Here is a 14,462-nt window from a genome sequence, read left to right on the forward strand (position 1 = left end):
GACTGGAGAACAGAGGTTTCTATTCAGCAAGCAGCGATAGGAAAGAGCAAACAGGTTGAAAGAGGCCCACTCCAGGCTACACCGTGGGTGGAGTACACACAGACAGACCCACTCAGTCTCTCTTCCTCCTTTGAAATTCCCAAATCTGAAGCACATTTCTTAATTATATCATGTCCTCAAGGGACTCTTCCAACCTCCATTTCAGGTACCTACTGTAAAGGTGGCCGATGTTATTTAGGATTTGACTTGTGTTCCCATTTGTCATCATTATGGGCCACTAGATATGGTGCTAAGTTTGGACCTTGAATGTCCCTCAAAGACCCATGTGTTAAAGACTTGGTCCACAGGGTGGTGCCATCAGGAGGTGGCAGAACCTTATATGGTGGAGTCTAGTAAGGAGGTCCTCAGGTGGTACGGGTATGCCCTTGAAGGAAAGTATGGAACTCTGATCTCTTCCTCTCTGCTTCCTGGTTGATAAGGTGAATGGTTTTGCTCCTCCACACTCTCCCACCATGATGTGCTCCCTCACCACAGGCCCAAAGCAACAGACCATGGACTGATCACGGACTAGAACCTCTAAAACTGTGAGCTGAAATACACACTTATTTTTTCTTTGTAAATTGACTATCTCAGGTATTTTGTTACAGTGACAGAAAGGTAACACAGATGGCTTCACATTAGAAGTACTTCACACATTAGAAGTACAACAGACTGAATATAATTTACTTTCAATGCTAAGGGTTGAATTCAGAGCCTCAGGCATGCAAGGCAAGAACTCTTAAATGTAATTTGATTAATGAAGGACTCCAGGGTCTTCTGAGGCCAGTGGATACAGGCTTAAAAAGGCAAAGGAAATGCCGGTCATCTTCCCACTTTCGTATCTTGCCCAAGCCTCCTGAGTTTTGTGTTCTCAAACCCCTATTTAAGAACAATTTTGATGTAGCCATAGAAACATAACATTTTGCAGTTGTTAGGAAAGCAAGACTCAAAGAAAAAAAAAAAATTCAGCAAAAACCTGTCTGCTCTGTGTAAATGCAGCACACTATATGTATTTATCTAAAAATGGGTTGGACAACATTTTCTCAAACATTTACTTTGCTGAAACTATGTTATCAGTAGGGAAAGTACCATAAAAATTCATTTTCTAGTAGATAAACAGAAGCCTCTGCTGGTTAATGAGTTGCCTGAGTGCAGATCCACTCTGGAAATGCCTAGTAATTCTGTCTCCTCTTGCTTCAGCTAAGTTCTTCAGACCTGAATCCTAGCTCCCCTTCTTAGTAAGTCTATGACCTTCATTTCTCAACCTTTCCAGGCCTCAGTTTCTTCATCTGTAAAATGGAAAGAATAATATCAACTTCATGGGGTCCATGAAAAGATTACATGAGATAATGGAAAAACTTATGGTCTCTGACTCTCCTAACTTTTATATATTGTGTACATGTGTATTTTCACATGCAAAAGTCTAAGAATTTCATCATATTATCAAGGGATCTGTAGTCCAAAGAGGTTTTCAGAGCTATTCTCAAGCAAAGCATCTTTACAAGGTTTCTGGGAGCGCTCATCCTGACCAGTGACATAGCATGTGGTCAGGTTTCTACAAGGACGTACACCATGACACAGATATATGTGCTTTCTCAGAAAGAGAACTATCCTGCTTTCAGAAATCACAAGTGACTCTGAAGTTTCTATGTAACATTTCTGCTATGAATTGTATGTTTCCACCAAAAAGCATGTTGAAACTTAATCTCTGCTGTGAAGTATTAAGAGGTGGGACCCTCAAGAGATGATCAGGTCATGAAGGCAGAGCCATTCATGGGTTTGTGGGTGAACAGATTAACAAGTTATGTCCACAGTGGGTCTTATCGAAGACTGTTTGGCTTTGTCTCTTGCATGTGCTCCTCTAGTCATGCGATGTCCAGCTGTCCTATAGCCCCTCAGTCTCTGCAGAGACCCCACCAAACCAGCTCACCAGGTGCAGCTGCTTGATCTTGAACTTCCCGTCCTTGACAATGGTGAGCTGAAAATACCCTTTTTCCTTATAAATTACCCAGCCTCCAGTATTCTTTTATAGCAACAGAAACAGAAACAATTCACAAATTTAAGCAAACAAAATAAAATCTCTTTGCCTGGAATTGTTGCTAATAACATTTGTACACATACCTCAAGACTGACTGAGGAGAAATTGTATTCCAAGGAAAAAAGAAACCTACATGCAGAGTATCTTTAACTATTGTTAAGACTTCTGAGAAGTATTAATAAGTCTTCACAGTTACTGCATTTCCACTGGTAAAAGAGCTGGAAGATAAAGGAAGAGTAGAGAATCCTGGTTTGCCATTTGACACTCACTAAGTGAATCTGCTAAGTACTTTGCATCACACTACAAAAAAATAGAGTCTAGACTGTGAAAAATGTTAGCCCGACAAAACATGCAGATGATCAGAGGACATTTGAAGGTGCTGACTCTTCAGTCAAGGGAGTTAAATTGCTTAAAATGCAAACTTAGGATGGACTGAAAATTGATTAGGCCAGTATAAATGCTATAAGAAGCTCTCAATTATGAATGTCCCTTTTCCCCAAGCACCACACCCCCTTCCATTCTCAAGGTCACCTCCTCCTGTCTGATGCTGGCATATGTTCTCTCTCCAATATCATAAACAAATATTAAGATTTTATATATTTAGAAAAACTTTCCTCTGTCCAAGTACATTTCCACATAATAACAAAGTGTTCACAGTGCCTGAACAGAGAAAGGCTGTCAGTTAATATTTATTGAATCAATGAGAATGAAAAGAAAAATTAACATTTGCTCAATGAATGGGAAAGAGAAAAACCATCAAGAGTTAAACAGAAGAAAAGAACTTGTAATACTGAATTTTTAAAATAGTACTACAAAGCTGTGGGAAAGAGAATGGATTACTTAATATTATAGCTGGAGTAACTAGTTAGCTTTTTTTTTTTTAAATGTCAGAGCCTTATTTTGTACTAGTAAGTCTAGAAATTTCAGAGAGAGTACATGTTTTATTACAAAGAAAAGGAAGTCATAAAACAACTAGAAGAAAAAAGGAACCTCATCTTGGGGTAGGGAAAAGCATAAAGGCTAAGGAAGCAACTTCAAAGGAAAACACGATAGATCTATATATGTTAAAAATAAACATGACTACTCAATTTGTAATGTATTCTGGATATGAATCCTGGAACAGAGAAGGGATATCAAGTGAGGACTCAGGAAATCTGAATAAAGTATGAACTTAATTAATAATAATGTATCAATATCAATCTACTATTTATAACAAATGTACTATACTAATATAAGAGGTTGATAATAGGGGAAACGTGTCGTGATGAGGAATTCAATATATGTTTAATTTTTCTATAAGGCAAGAAAAGATTTAGTTTAAAAAATATTTCCCCTTCAAAATATAAAAGATATGAGAATAAACAAATGTCAAAGTGAAAGAAACAAAAGAAAATAGTGGACAGAGGTAAAAAAATTGTATAACAATATCCTATTAAGTGAACACATAGGTTTGGGATTTAATATTATATCCCAATTTTGTCACTCATTTCACTGTGAGACCTTGGGCAAGTTATTTAATCTCTCTGTGCTTGTTTCCTCATACATTAAATTCAAAACTGTGCAGACTTTTCGTAGGGTTATTTGGAGAATTGTATGAATTAATACATGTAAAATACTTAGCATTTTCCTAGAATATGGCGGGTGCTCAGTAAATATCAGTTGGCTTCATCATATAAAGAAATTTCAAAAATACTGAAAAATTAATATCTTAGTACCAAAACTGACAAAGACACAAGAACTTAAGGAATTAAAAATGGCTAATAAATTCACTCTCACTAATCAATAAAAATGTTATAACAAGATTGTATGTTCTTTCCCTGTCAGATTGATTTTTTTACTTTTTTATTTTTTGGTACTTGAGATTGAACCCAGGGGTGCTTAACCACTGAGCCACATCCCCAGCCCTTTTTTAGAATTTTATTTTGAGACAGGGTCTTGCCAAGTTCCTTAGTTTCTCACTGAGTTCCTGAGGCCAGCTTTGAACTTTCGATCCTCCTGCCTCAGCCACCTGAGCCACTGGGATTACCAGGGTGTGCCACTGCACCCAGCCAAGCCTATTTTTGAAAAATAAAAATAAATTGTACAAAAACACACCAACATGATAATCGTCTTTGGGTGGTGAGATTATGATGATTTATTTTCTTACCAGTATTATCAGTTTTCTAAATTTTCAGCTATTCTTTCTAAAAATGTACTTTCTGATGATAAAAACACAACATGCCATAGAAAATTGGGAAATGCAGAAGAATAAAAAATATTCATAATGCTACTGAATTACTGATTAACAAAAATTCAGACAAAGTAAGGTATGGACAAAGGAAAATCTATCCCCTGATGGGCTACCTGGGGTAAGCGGTAAGGTGCTAGGGGAAATCACAGGGAGCTGTGGTTTCAGGTATACCTACATTTAGCTGAGCCCCTGAGAGAATACTTCTCCCCAGTATAGGCCAGGGCTGCAAAGGCGATTTGGCCAACCCCTCAGCTGAGGACCTCCATCTATGGCTCCTGAAATTGAGTTGAAACTCCAACCTGGTGTCACCCAGCCTTTATCTGCCTCTGCAGACTTACTGCTTTCCAGTCCCATCAGTCCCCTCCACTTCCATCCTACCCACCAAACCCTCACCATTCTCCATATATGACAGGCCCCTGATGCCACTAGGTCTTTGCACATCCTTCCCTTCTACTGGACTACCTTTCCCTGACTTCCCTCACCTGGTGGCTCACTCATCCTTCAAAACTCCTTCCAGGATCTGTTTCTTCCTGGAAACTGGGGGGACCCCTGCCACCTGATCATCTCACCTCTCCAAACCTCTGATCCTCACCATAATTCTCAATCTCCTGCCTGCCTCACAGGAACTCCTGCCCATGCATCACTAATCACTAGGAAATGAAAATCTAAACTAAATGAGATACTACTTCACATCCATTGAAAAGCAGTGGAAAATCACAAAGGCAGGGAAACCTGGAATATTCATTCATTGGAAGTAGGAATGCAAAATGGTGCAGCCACAATGGGAATCAGTTTGGTGGATCTTCAAAAAGTTAAACATGGAGTTACCATGAGACTCAGCAATTTAACTCCTATGACTATATCCAAAATAACTAAAAACAGAGTCTCACATGCACTTGTATACTAATGTTTAAAGTAGAATTATTCCCAACAGTCAAAAGGTGGAGGCAACTCACATGTCTATCTACCAATGAAGATATATAGTGGAAGGAACTGAAGGGACTGGAAAGCAGTAAGTCTGGATAAACAGAATGTGGCACATGTGCACACAGACATACACAATGGACTATTATTAGGCCATAAAAAATGAACTTCTAATACATGCTACAATAGATAAACCTTGAAAACATTATGTTAAGTAAAGTAAACCTGACACAAAAATATAAATCCTGTATGATGATTATACTTCTGTGACAGATCGAGAATAGGAAATAGAGACAGAAAGAAGGCTAAAGGTTACCAGTAGCCAGGGAGGAGAAAATGAAGAGTTGTTTAATGGATATAGAATTTCCGTATGGGGTGATGAAAAAGTTTGGAAAATGGATAGTGGTGAGAGTTGTATAATGTTCTTAATGTTACCGTATGGTATGCTTAAAAATGGTGAAAATGGAGCTGGGATTGTGGCTCAGTGGTGGAGTACTTGCCTAGCATTGTGTGAGGCACTGGATTCGATTCTCAGCAGTGCATATAAATAAAATAAAGGTCCACTGACAACTAAAAAATATTTTTCAAAAATGGTGAAATTTTATGCTATGTATCCTTTACCAAACTTGTGGGGGAAAGCTCTCCACCACAGTCAGAGTGAGCTTCCTTGGCAGGTGGACTTCCAAGTTCATGGCCCTGTGGGATGGCATGGGGTCACTTCCTGGTCTTGGGTTAACAATTCATCTACCGTATAGTTCACTCTGGCAACTGACCAACTCAGACATCAGATAATCTACTTCCTGAACACAGAACCCAGCAGCTGTGCCTGTTTATTTATTTATTTATTTATTTATTTATTTATTTATTTATTTATTTATTTATTTATTTATTTATTTATTCTTTTTGCTTCTTGGTTTTTGATCCTGAAACATAATACCAGCTAGGAGAGCCTGTGGGGAGAGGCAAGTGTGGGGCACCGTTGGTCACTAAAAGAGGGAAGAAATTATGGAACTAAACTATACCTAAACTCCCTCTGAATACCAATCCTCAATGGACTACCTTTTAATGATTTGCTGAGAGGGATTCTTCTCACCTTATTAACATTTTTTTTTTGTTTTTGTTTTTACTATTTCCTGTACCCTCACAGTCTAGAGGTTGTGTTATCTACACCTTCATATGCACACAAATAATTTCCTTGTCATGCAATTCCAGTCATTTCTTTTTGGGCTGGCTTCAGCAGAGATGGAGGCAGACAACATCCCCTCAAAATTATATATTTCTACATCTCTTTAGCCACTTCTCCAAGTTAAATACTGTAATTTTTAAAAACTTTTCTTCATGCAGCTGGTTTTTCTAGGTCTTTTCCACCAACATTCTCTAAATTACTCTCTTTAATTGAACATTAAAACATTGAACATGGACATTTTAAAACTTCTATAGTAAATGGGAACTGACTTTTTTTTTTTTTTTTGGTACTGAAGACTGAACCCACATCACATGCTAGGCAAGTGCTCAACCACTGAGCTACCGTCACATTTATTTATTTATTTTTTTCGAGATAGGATCTCACTAAGTTGCTAAATCTCATTAGGCTTCCCAGGCCAGTCTTAAACTTGTTATCCTCTTCCCTCAGCCTCCAGAGTTGCTGGAATTACAGGCATGAGCCACTGCACCCCACTCTAAGGAGTTTTTAATGCCAATAAAAACTGTGTAGTGAGAAGGTGGTTAACAGTATTATGAATTTGAAAGCAATGGGTTTCAGAATATTGCTTCCTGAGTTTACTTATTTTGAGTCACGTTTTCTTGCATCTAAAACTTCAAAGCCAGCACCTCCCTTTTTGTGTCAGGGATATCCATCCCACAATGACCTGCCTGCCCGTCAAGAGGTACTTTGACTTAACTGTTGGGGATTCTGCAGTTCACTAAGCCATCCTAATATCTGCATCTCATTCACATGATCAGAAGGACACATGGCAAAATCACTCAAGGCTTTAGAAACTTCCTTTGCTACTGACTTATTCCATTATCTGTTAAATTCACAATGCAAACAAAGATCGGTCTAGAAATGTACCTATTAAGAATTGACAACAGTTGAATATCTTGCATTCCAGGTAGGCAAGTTAAACAAGAACTAAATGAAACAGTTATGTATTATATTCCCTCATGAACCACAGGCTTTGTTTTATGTCATTCTTCAAATCTCTCTACAAATTATTTACTACTCTTAGAAAATCTACCTGAGACATTTTACTGAAATTAATCAACGAGGAAGTCAGTGATTTCAAATGGTGCACCAAACTACCATATCCCCAAACACATTTCCACCCTCTTGACAGTACAACATTCTGGAAAGAAAAAAAAAAAATGGAAATTAACTGAAGAGAAAATTAACTCAAAAAAGCTACTGCTTGCTGAGAAACAAAGGCCTAGCTGAATTAGCACACAAATTAACCTTCTCTTCCAAAGAAACCCCACCTTACTCTTGGATATTCCTCCCAAAGAGCCCAGCATCTGTTTCATAGGTACACAGACATGGAAATATATTAGTAAATAAATGTATTAAGCTCTCATTAAATGCCAGCCTAATATATACCACTTGCAAAAGCAGATTACTATTGCCATTTTAGAGATGCAGAAATTTGCCCAACTAAAGAGTGTAACTACATTTCCAGTGTGTCCACACTAAGCTTGTAAGCCATCTAGCAGGAATTCCAACCTAGGTCCTCCTGACTCCATAGCCACTTATGACCATACTGTGTCCTCCCTGAATAAGTGAGGTGAAATTTCCCCTAGCTTTGACCAAAGTCAGCCTGTTTGTTCCTTGAGTTTGGAGAAGATGGAAGCTACACTTTTCAATAATAATGAATTTTATCTTAAAATCAGACATTCCTTTTCATGTATATCTATATTTGCTTGTATTTCACAATAGCACTCTTATAAGAGATTTTTCTGGTTCCATTTACTACCTGATTAAATTATTCTGAAATACAAACTGCACATTCTGAAACATAGTTTCTCCCTTGAAAGACAAATGCCTGCATTAATGCATTTTCATGTATTTATTTATTTATTAAAGGAACAATAGATTTAGAAAGCACCACAGTCGGAGTAGGGGGAACTTCCTTGTGGTCAGCGTTATCCACAACAGCCACATGTCCGCAGGAAATCTGCAGCGGGTGATGTCAACAATGAATCCCCCACTTTCTGGGACCCTGGAGAGACTTGTGGTTTATGCATATGAACAAGGCAGGACATGGATAAAAAGTGTACTTTTTTATTTTACAGGTGTGGAATTTCATCTTTCTAAAGGGCCTCTCACCTGGGCATGCCAAGAGCTTTGTAAGGTTAACTCATTGAGCAGAGCCTGACACTGATAAGACTGATAATCCCAATACACTGACCACACGTGCTTATGTATTTCCTTTCCTTTCTTCCTTGTTTCTTTCTTTTTTTTTTTTTTTGCTGGGGATGGAACCCCAGGGCCTCAAGCATGCTAGGCAATTGCTCTACCACTGAGCTATACCCTCAGTCCTACGTGCTTCTTAATGCATTCACTCAAGTGGGCAAGGGCTGTATTCCTAGGCAAAGATTAAAGATGGGCATTTATGTTGGTCATTTTTAGGCAAACTTTGCAAAATATGTAGAACCTCATTAAAGACAGATTTTCTATTACCAAGTCACTGAATAATTTCACAGTTGATAATTTAATACCTTCACACTGAACCCCACACTGCATACTGACTTCACTTCTTCAACATGCTGTCAGTGAATGATCCCACTATTTACTTTCAAATTACACAGTAAACCTGGTCACATATTCACAAAAAGTAAACAGTCAATTTTCATCCTTGCCTAAAACAATATACTTTATTGCTCAGAGATAAAACTATAATGCATGATATATATATTGTTTACATATGTATAATATATATATATTTATGTGTGTGTGTGTGAGATCTTATGTCAACTTTAGAATAGTCTATGAAGTAGGTATTCTTATCATGCCTTTTTTACAAATGGGGAAACTGAGACACAGAGGTTAAGAAATGGATAAAAGACTTCCACTGTTAAAAAACAGAGCCTGGAATTGAAACCACAGCTATCTGCTTCCAGAACTTTTAACTTCACCTCTTATGCTTGTTTTCTAAAAGTTAAAACAATGTTGGCAATTTTATCTTTTAAGTATTAAGCATTGCTTATTCAGATATCTCCCTTATTCAGGGAAAACTAAAGAAAAAAGGGGGTGTTCTCTGCCAGTTGAGACAAAAAAATTGATTAGTCACAACTCTGGAGTGGGAGGCAGCTACAGCATGAACTCTGGAGTCAAAAAACAGGCATTCACTACTTTCCAGCTTTGGAGATCTTGGATAAGTTATTTGATATCTCTGTGCTTGTTTCCTCACCAGTAAAATGATGACAATACTAGAAACTAAGGCAGTGATGTTGGGGACTAAATATCAGAGGATTTAGAAGCATTTTTGCACTTTCAACATGTTCAATAAATCTCAGCTACCTTTATCATTAATAAGCTGCCTGAGCTAAGTTTAGATTTGGGATCATATGCAAATATTAGGAGGTACAAACAACACTTCTAGCATTGGATATCAGGGAAGCTATTTTACATTGAAAAGTTGATTGAAAAGCCCTCCCATGGCCCAGTCTGCCTACATGATGGGTAAGTGTATCTTTCTCAAACTAAATAGCTTTGACACTTGCCGAATTAAAGAGTATAAATTCCTTGGTACTGCCTCACCTCCAATACACATATGCATTCTAAAAAATTTTTAATTAAATATTTAAAAACTGAATTCATAAACGGTTACCAACTAATCCCCTTTCTGTGGAGATGTATGGCCATCTTTCAAATCGTGGGACTTGCTCTAAATCAAGTTCTCTAAAAATTTCCCCTCACGGCTTGCATTACAGTACTTGGTGTCCCCAATTGTTGCCGTCCCAGAACAAAAGCCTAATTGCTGCTGCTACAATGCAGCCCTTTTTCTGAGATCATCATGAAGCTCTCGGAGCAAACAAGAGAGGGAGTTCTTGGAAGCAGCGAGAACTGTATCAAAATTCCAGGACCCCAAAGGCCAATGTGAACCGAGTTTTATCTTTAAGACTTGAATCCCTTTCTAGTATCTCACCTCCCTGCAATTAGCTCTGTCTTTGCGAAAGTTTCAGAGCCCTTTAGGGCACGTGTGTTTTCCTGCCTGCACGGGTCTAGATAAACGCGGGATCCCCTTTTTCGTCCACACAGCGTGAATGGGGCAGCACAGCTGTTCGGCCTGGGCATGATTTTGCTGCAGTGGGTCCTTGGGGGGTGTCCCCGGCCAGGTGCCACCCAGGTCCGTCGGAATAAGGCTTGAGCGAAACGTCCCAGCAAGCCAAAACCTGACAGCTCGCGTCCCCGCTGCCATGGGCGGGAACCCCACCTTCCCAACCCTTCGGCTACAAGCACCGTGCGCTTCCATCCCGGGCTGGCACGCAACCCCCAAAGGGTGGCCCTAGAAAAGGGCTCTGGGACTCACGCGGCCTCTCTGGGTCTCGGGGGCCTCTCCCCGGTGGGTTCCTGGCCCCTCGGGGTCTGAGAGTGGGAGCCTCCCATGACGCGGAACTTGGCGCTCCAGCTGCGCCCCCGGTGCTCCGCGGCGCTCGGGCTCTGCGCGGACCTCCGCCGGGGAGGCGGCGGGGCGGAGGAGGAAGGGTGGGGCCGTAGGGGTGGGCGGGAGGTGGGGGTAGCCCTGCCTCAGGGTCCGGGCCACCGCGAAAGCCGGGGAATGGAGGCTGCTGCCAACTTCTCCGCCAGTTGCAGGGCCGGGCCTGCTCTGCGACCCCGACGCCTAGCGAGCACTGCCAGGAGATGCTGAGCGCCCAGGACTCGCCGGGTAGGCGCGCGGCTACTGGAGGGCCTCAGGCAACAGGCGCCCTGTCTCCCTATCTCCAAGCGAAGGAACCCCTCGGCTGCAGAGGGCAACAGGTGGCGTGGGCCGGAGGCCTTAGTGCCTCCTGGCTCCCAATGGAACCACGTCGCGCTCTTGGGCCAGCTCAGCTGGGGCTAGAAGGGAGGCAGCGGGAAGAGGCCCCATGGGGCCGCTATTCAGAAAAGTACCAGTAGGGGGCGGTGTGGGCCGGGGTCAGGAGCCCCAAGCAGTTTTTCAAAGGGACGTGGCCTTCCAGCTCCAAACCGCTGCGCTCTCAAAGGGCAGGATCAGGCCTAGCCTGAGTTGTACAGGAAACTGCGTTCATCCTAGTTCTGCCCTCCGCTGCTCCACACACTAGCTGTATGGCTTGGAACGAATTATTTCACCCTCTGAGTCTTGTTTTCTTCATCCGTAAAATAAAGTATTGTTACTTTTACCTCCGAATGCCCCTTTTGGCTCTTAAAACCACGAATGAATTCTCTTCCACACTTTTTTTGGGGGAAGTGCTCCTATCCCTCCCATTTCATTTGTGGTCCAGTTACACCTAAAGAGCTCCCGCATTCTCACCCATTCCTGCCTCCGACCTCCCTCCTCTTCAGCCATCTGTCCTCACCCCAAGCAGGATTTTATGGAACAGACTAGAATGTCCTTTACTGATAACACCTGTTCATCCAGACCCTTCTCAAACCTCCTGTCTATAACACCATTCTGCATCCTGATATTAGTTCTGTCTTGTTATAGCTTGTCTCGCTCACTAGAGGTAAACCCCAGGAAGACAGGGAATTAATTTTGTTGTTTTGAGACAGGGTATCACTCCATTGCCCATGCTGATCTTGAACAGTGAGCTAAAGCATTCTTCTGGCCTCAGCCTTTGCAGTAGCTGGAACCACAATGCACGCCACCTTTAATATGTTTCCCGCACCTCCACCCTGGTACTGAGGATTGAACCCAGGGGCGCTTCACCACCGAGCTACATTCCCAGCCCCCATCCCTCAACAGCCTTTTCAAGGGAGGTTTCCTAAATTGCCCAGGCTGGCCTCAGACTTGCAATCCTCCTGCTTCAGCCTCCCAACTGCCAGAAGGCCTGTGCCACCTTGCAGAATGTGAGTGGAATATAAGTTTTTAAATGACAGGACAGCTTTCTTATCTCTGTCCTAGCTTAGTGTTTGTCTCAGGATTTACATACATTATTGATTAATGAAGTAATGGCTAAGCACATAGAATTGTATTCAGTGTTAACTTTATTTTTCATTGGAAACTATAGGAGAATAAAGATATATATATGTAAATATGTGTGTATATATATATTTGTATATATGTGTGTGTGTGTGTATATATATATTTAAATTTTCCAGAAAATTTGTAATACTTACAGCAGATCTCTCCTTTGTGTGTCAAATTTTGACTACCTGTTTATTTATTATCATCACTCTGCTAGCCAGAGAGCTCCCAATGTCCACACTGAAGACATATGTGTATTTTGGGGGTGGGAAAATAAATAGTAAAAGCAAAATGAGACTGGAATTGAGATCTTTGTAGGAAGGATTTCAAATAACTAAAAAGAAATTGACTCCTAGTGGATCATCATTTTTTAAAAAGTTCAAATTCTTTATGGCACTGTGATTAAAGCACCATTGATAATTCATTGATAGCCCTGTCAGAGTTCTGGTTCCCTTCCAGAGGGAATTCTCTCCTAGTGGGAAAGCTCTTTTTTCTCAATGGGTCTTTTCAAGAGAAAATAGGTGGGGGAACAGCAAGAGAGGAGGCCAGGAATGGGAAAGTTTCTTTCCCTGAGTAGTCAAGATGGGCTGTCCAAAGTTTTTATTCCTCTTATAGCAGAAAGGCACAGGGTAGTGCCACTAAAATGGTTTCAAAAAAAACGAGAGGGCTGGGCAAGTGGCTTAATGGTAGAATAGTTACCTAGCACAGGCACCCCCCCTGGGTTTAAACTCCAGCACTGCAAAACCAAAACAAACAACAAACAAACAAACAAACAAACAAAAAAAACCCACAACCTCTTGTGTTGCAGAGAAACTGAGACAAGGGGAAAAGTGTTATACAAAATGTGAAAGATTATCTATATGGGGCCCAACACTTTCAACCAGTTTGACTAATTTTACTTTATGTTGTTTTCTTGTGCTGTGGCTATTGGGACAGTTGGGACTTCAGACTCATGGGAGGGAAGACAGTGAAGGGGAAGTCTTGTCTTTGGGAAGTAAACTTAAGAGGGTTTTTCAGAAAAAATGTCCAAGACAGACCTGAGATCCCCAGACTACCCTCTTTTCCCCAACATATAATGATTTGTCCATGTGGAAGAAGAACCAAGATCCAGATGTTTCTCCGTCTCAGATGCTGGCTATAGATCTTCAACAAAGGAATAGATTATGGGGTATCTGAAATCTTTCTGCTTAATGTCCCTTGGTTTAAAGACCTCTTATTTTTACATTTCAATTAAAAAAAAAAAAAAAAAAAAAAAACCCAAGCCAGGTGTGGTGATGCATATCTGTAATTCCAGTGACTCAAGAGACTGGAGCAGGAGGATCTCAAGTTCCAGGCCAGCCTGGGTCACTTAGCAAGACACTGTGTCAAAATAAAATATAAAAAGAACTGGGGATGTGGCTCAGTGGTAGAGTGTCCCTGAGTTCAATCTCCAGTACAGCATGAATAAATAAATCCCCAAAATATCAGCATCCTTAAAGATACAGAATCATTACCATACAATCACGATTTCTGCTCTGAGGAAATGTATGATAAATGGAAACGTCTCTGAATTCAGTCATGTACTTAGAGGCCAACTGGGAGTTTGAGCAGCCCCGCTGTCGTCTGTCCCCAAAGACTGAAAATATAACACGACTTTTGGGACTCAGAACCAGTCACATGGCTGAGGGGTTCTCCTGTAAGTGGCAGCATGAAGCTAACAGCTGTAGTATACTTTATATTGCATTTCATGTAGAACAAAGAGAAAAATCAAGCCTTTTATTTTTTTGGTGTGCGGCAATTTCTGCCTAATCATGACAGAGGAAGGAGAAGAAGAGGAGAGGAAGGCAGCCCTCATTTTACAGTCTCTGAGTGAGCAAGCTGCATGGTGACCAGCTAGGACCCAGAATGGGCACATGGCTATAGCAGAATCTAGGAGAAGTGTTGTATTTAATATCCAGTGTTAGGGTTCTTGATTTGTGCATTATTGTTCTACAAATAAGGTACTTTTTAAACACTGAAAAATAGTAAGGAAAGAAAATTTAAGAAATTAAAACTCAGATTGGTCCTGAGATTGCAAAATGCATTTTTCAGTGTCAAATCCTATCCCCAGTAT

General features: G+C 40.7%; 1 protein-coding gene across 12 annotated transcripts in view; it reads right to left on the minus strand.

Annotated features, from left to right (window-relative positions):
* TACC1 (transforming acidic coiled-coil containing protein 1) overlaps positions 1-14,462 on the minus strand; it is a 113,056-nt gene that overhangs the window by 74,939 nt on the left and 23,655 nt on the right. For 2 of the 12 annotated variants that reach the window (XM_079142150.1, XM_079142149.1), the window contains exon 1: positions 10,757-10,924. The exons of 9 other annotated variants lie outside the window; for them this stretch is intronic. In XM_079142150.1, the coding sequence (XP_078998276.1) occupies positions 10,757-10,833 (77 nt within the window). In that variant the 5' untranslated portion in view covers positions 10,834-10,924. Of the gene's footprint in view, positions 1-10,756; positions 10,925-14,462 lie in introns of those variants that run through there. One more of the 12 variants, XM_079142144.1, reaches the window with a different exon arrangement.

This window comes from Sciurus vulgaris (assembly GCF_902686455.1).
Source record: "Sciurus vulgaris genome assembly, chromosome: 5".
Taxonomy (NCBI): Eukaryota; Metazoa; Chordata; class Mammalia; order Rodentia; family Sciuridae; genus Sciurus; species Sciurus vulgaris.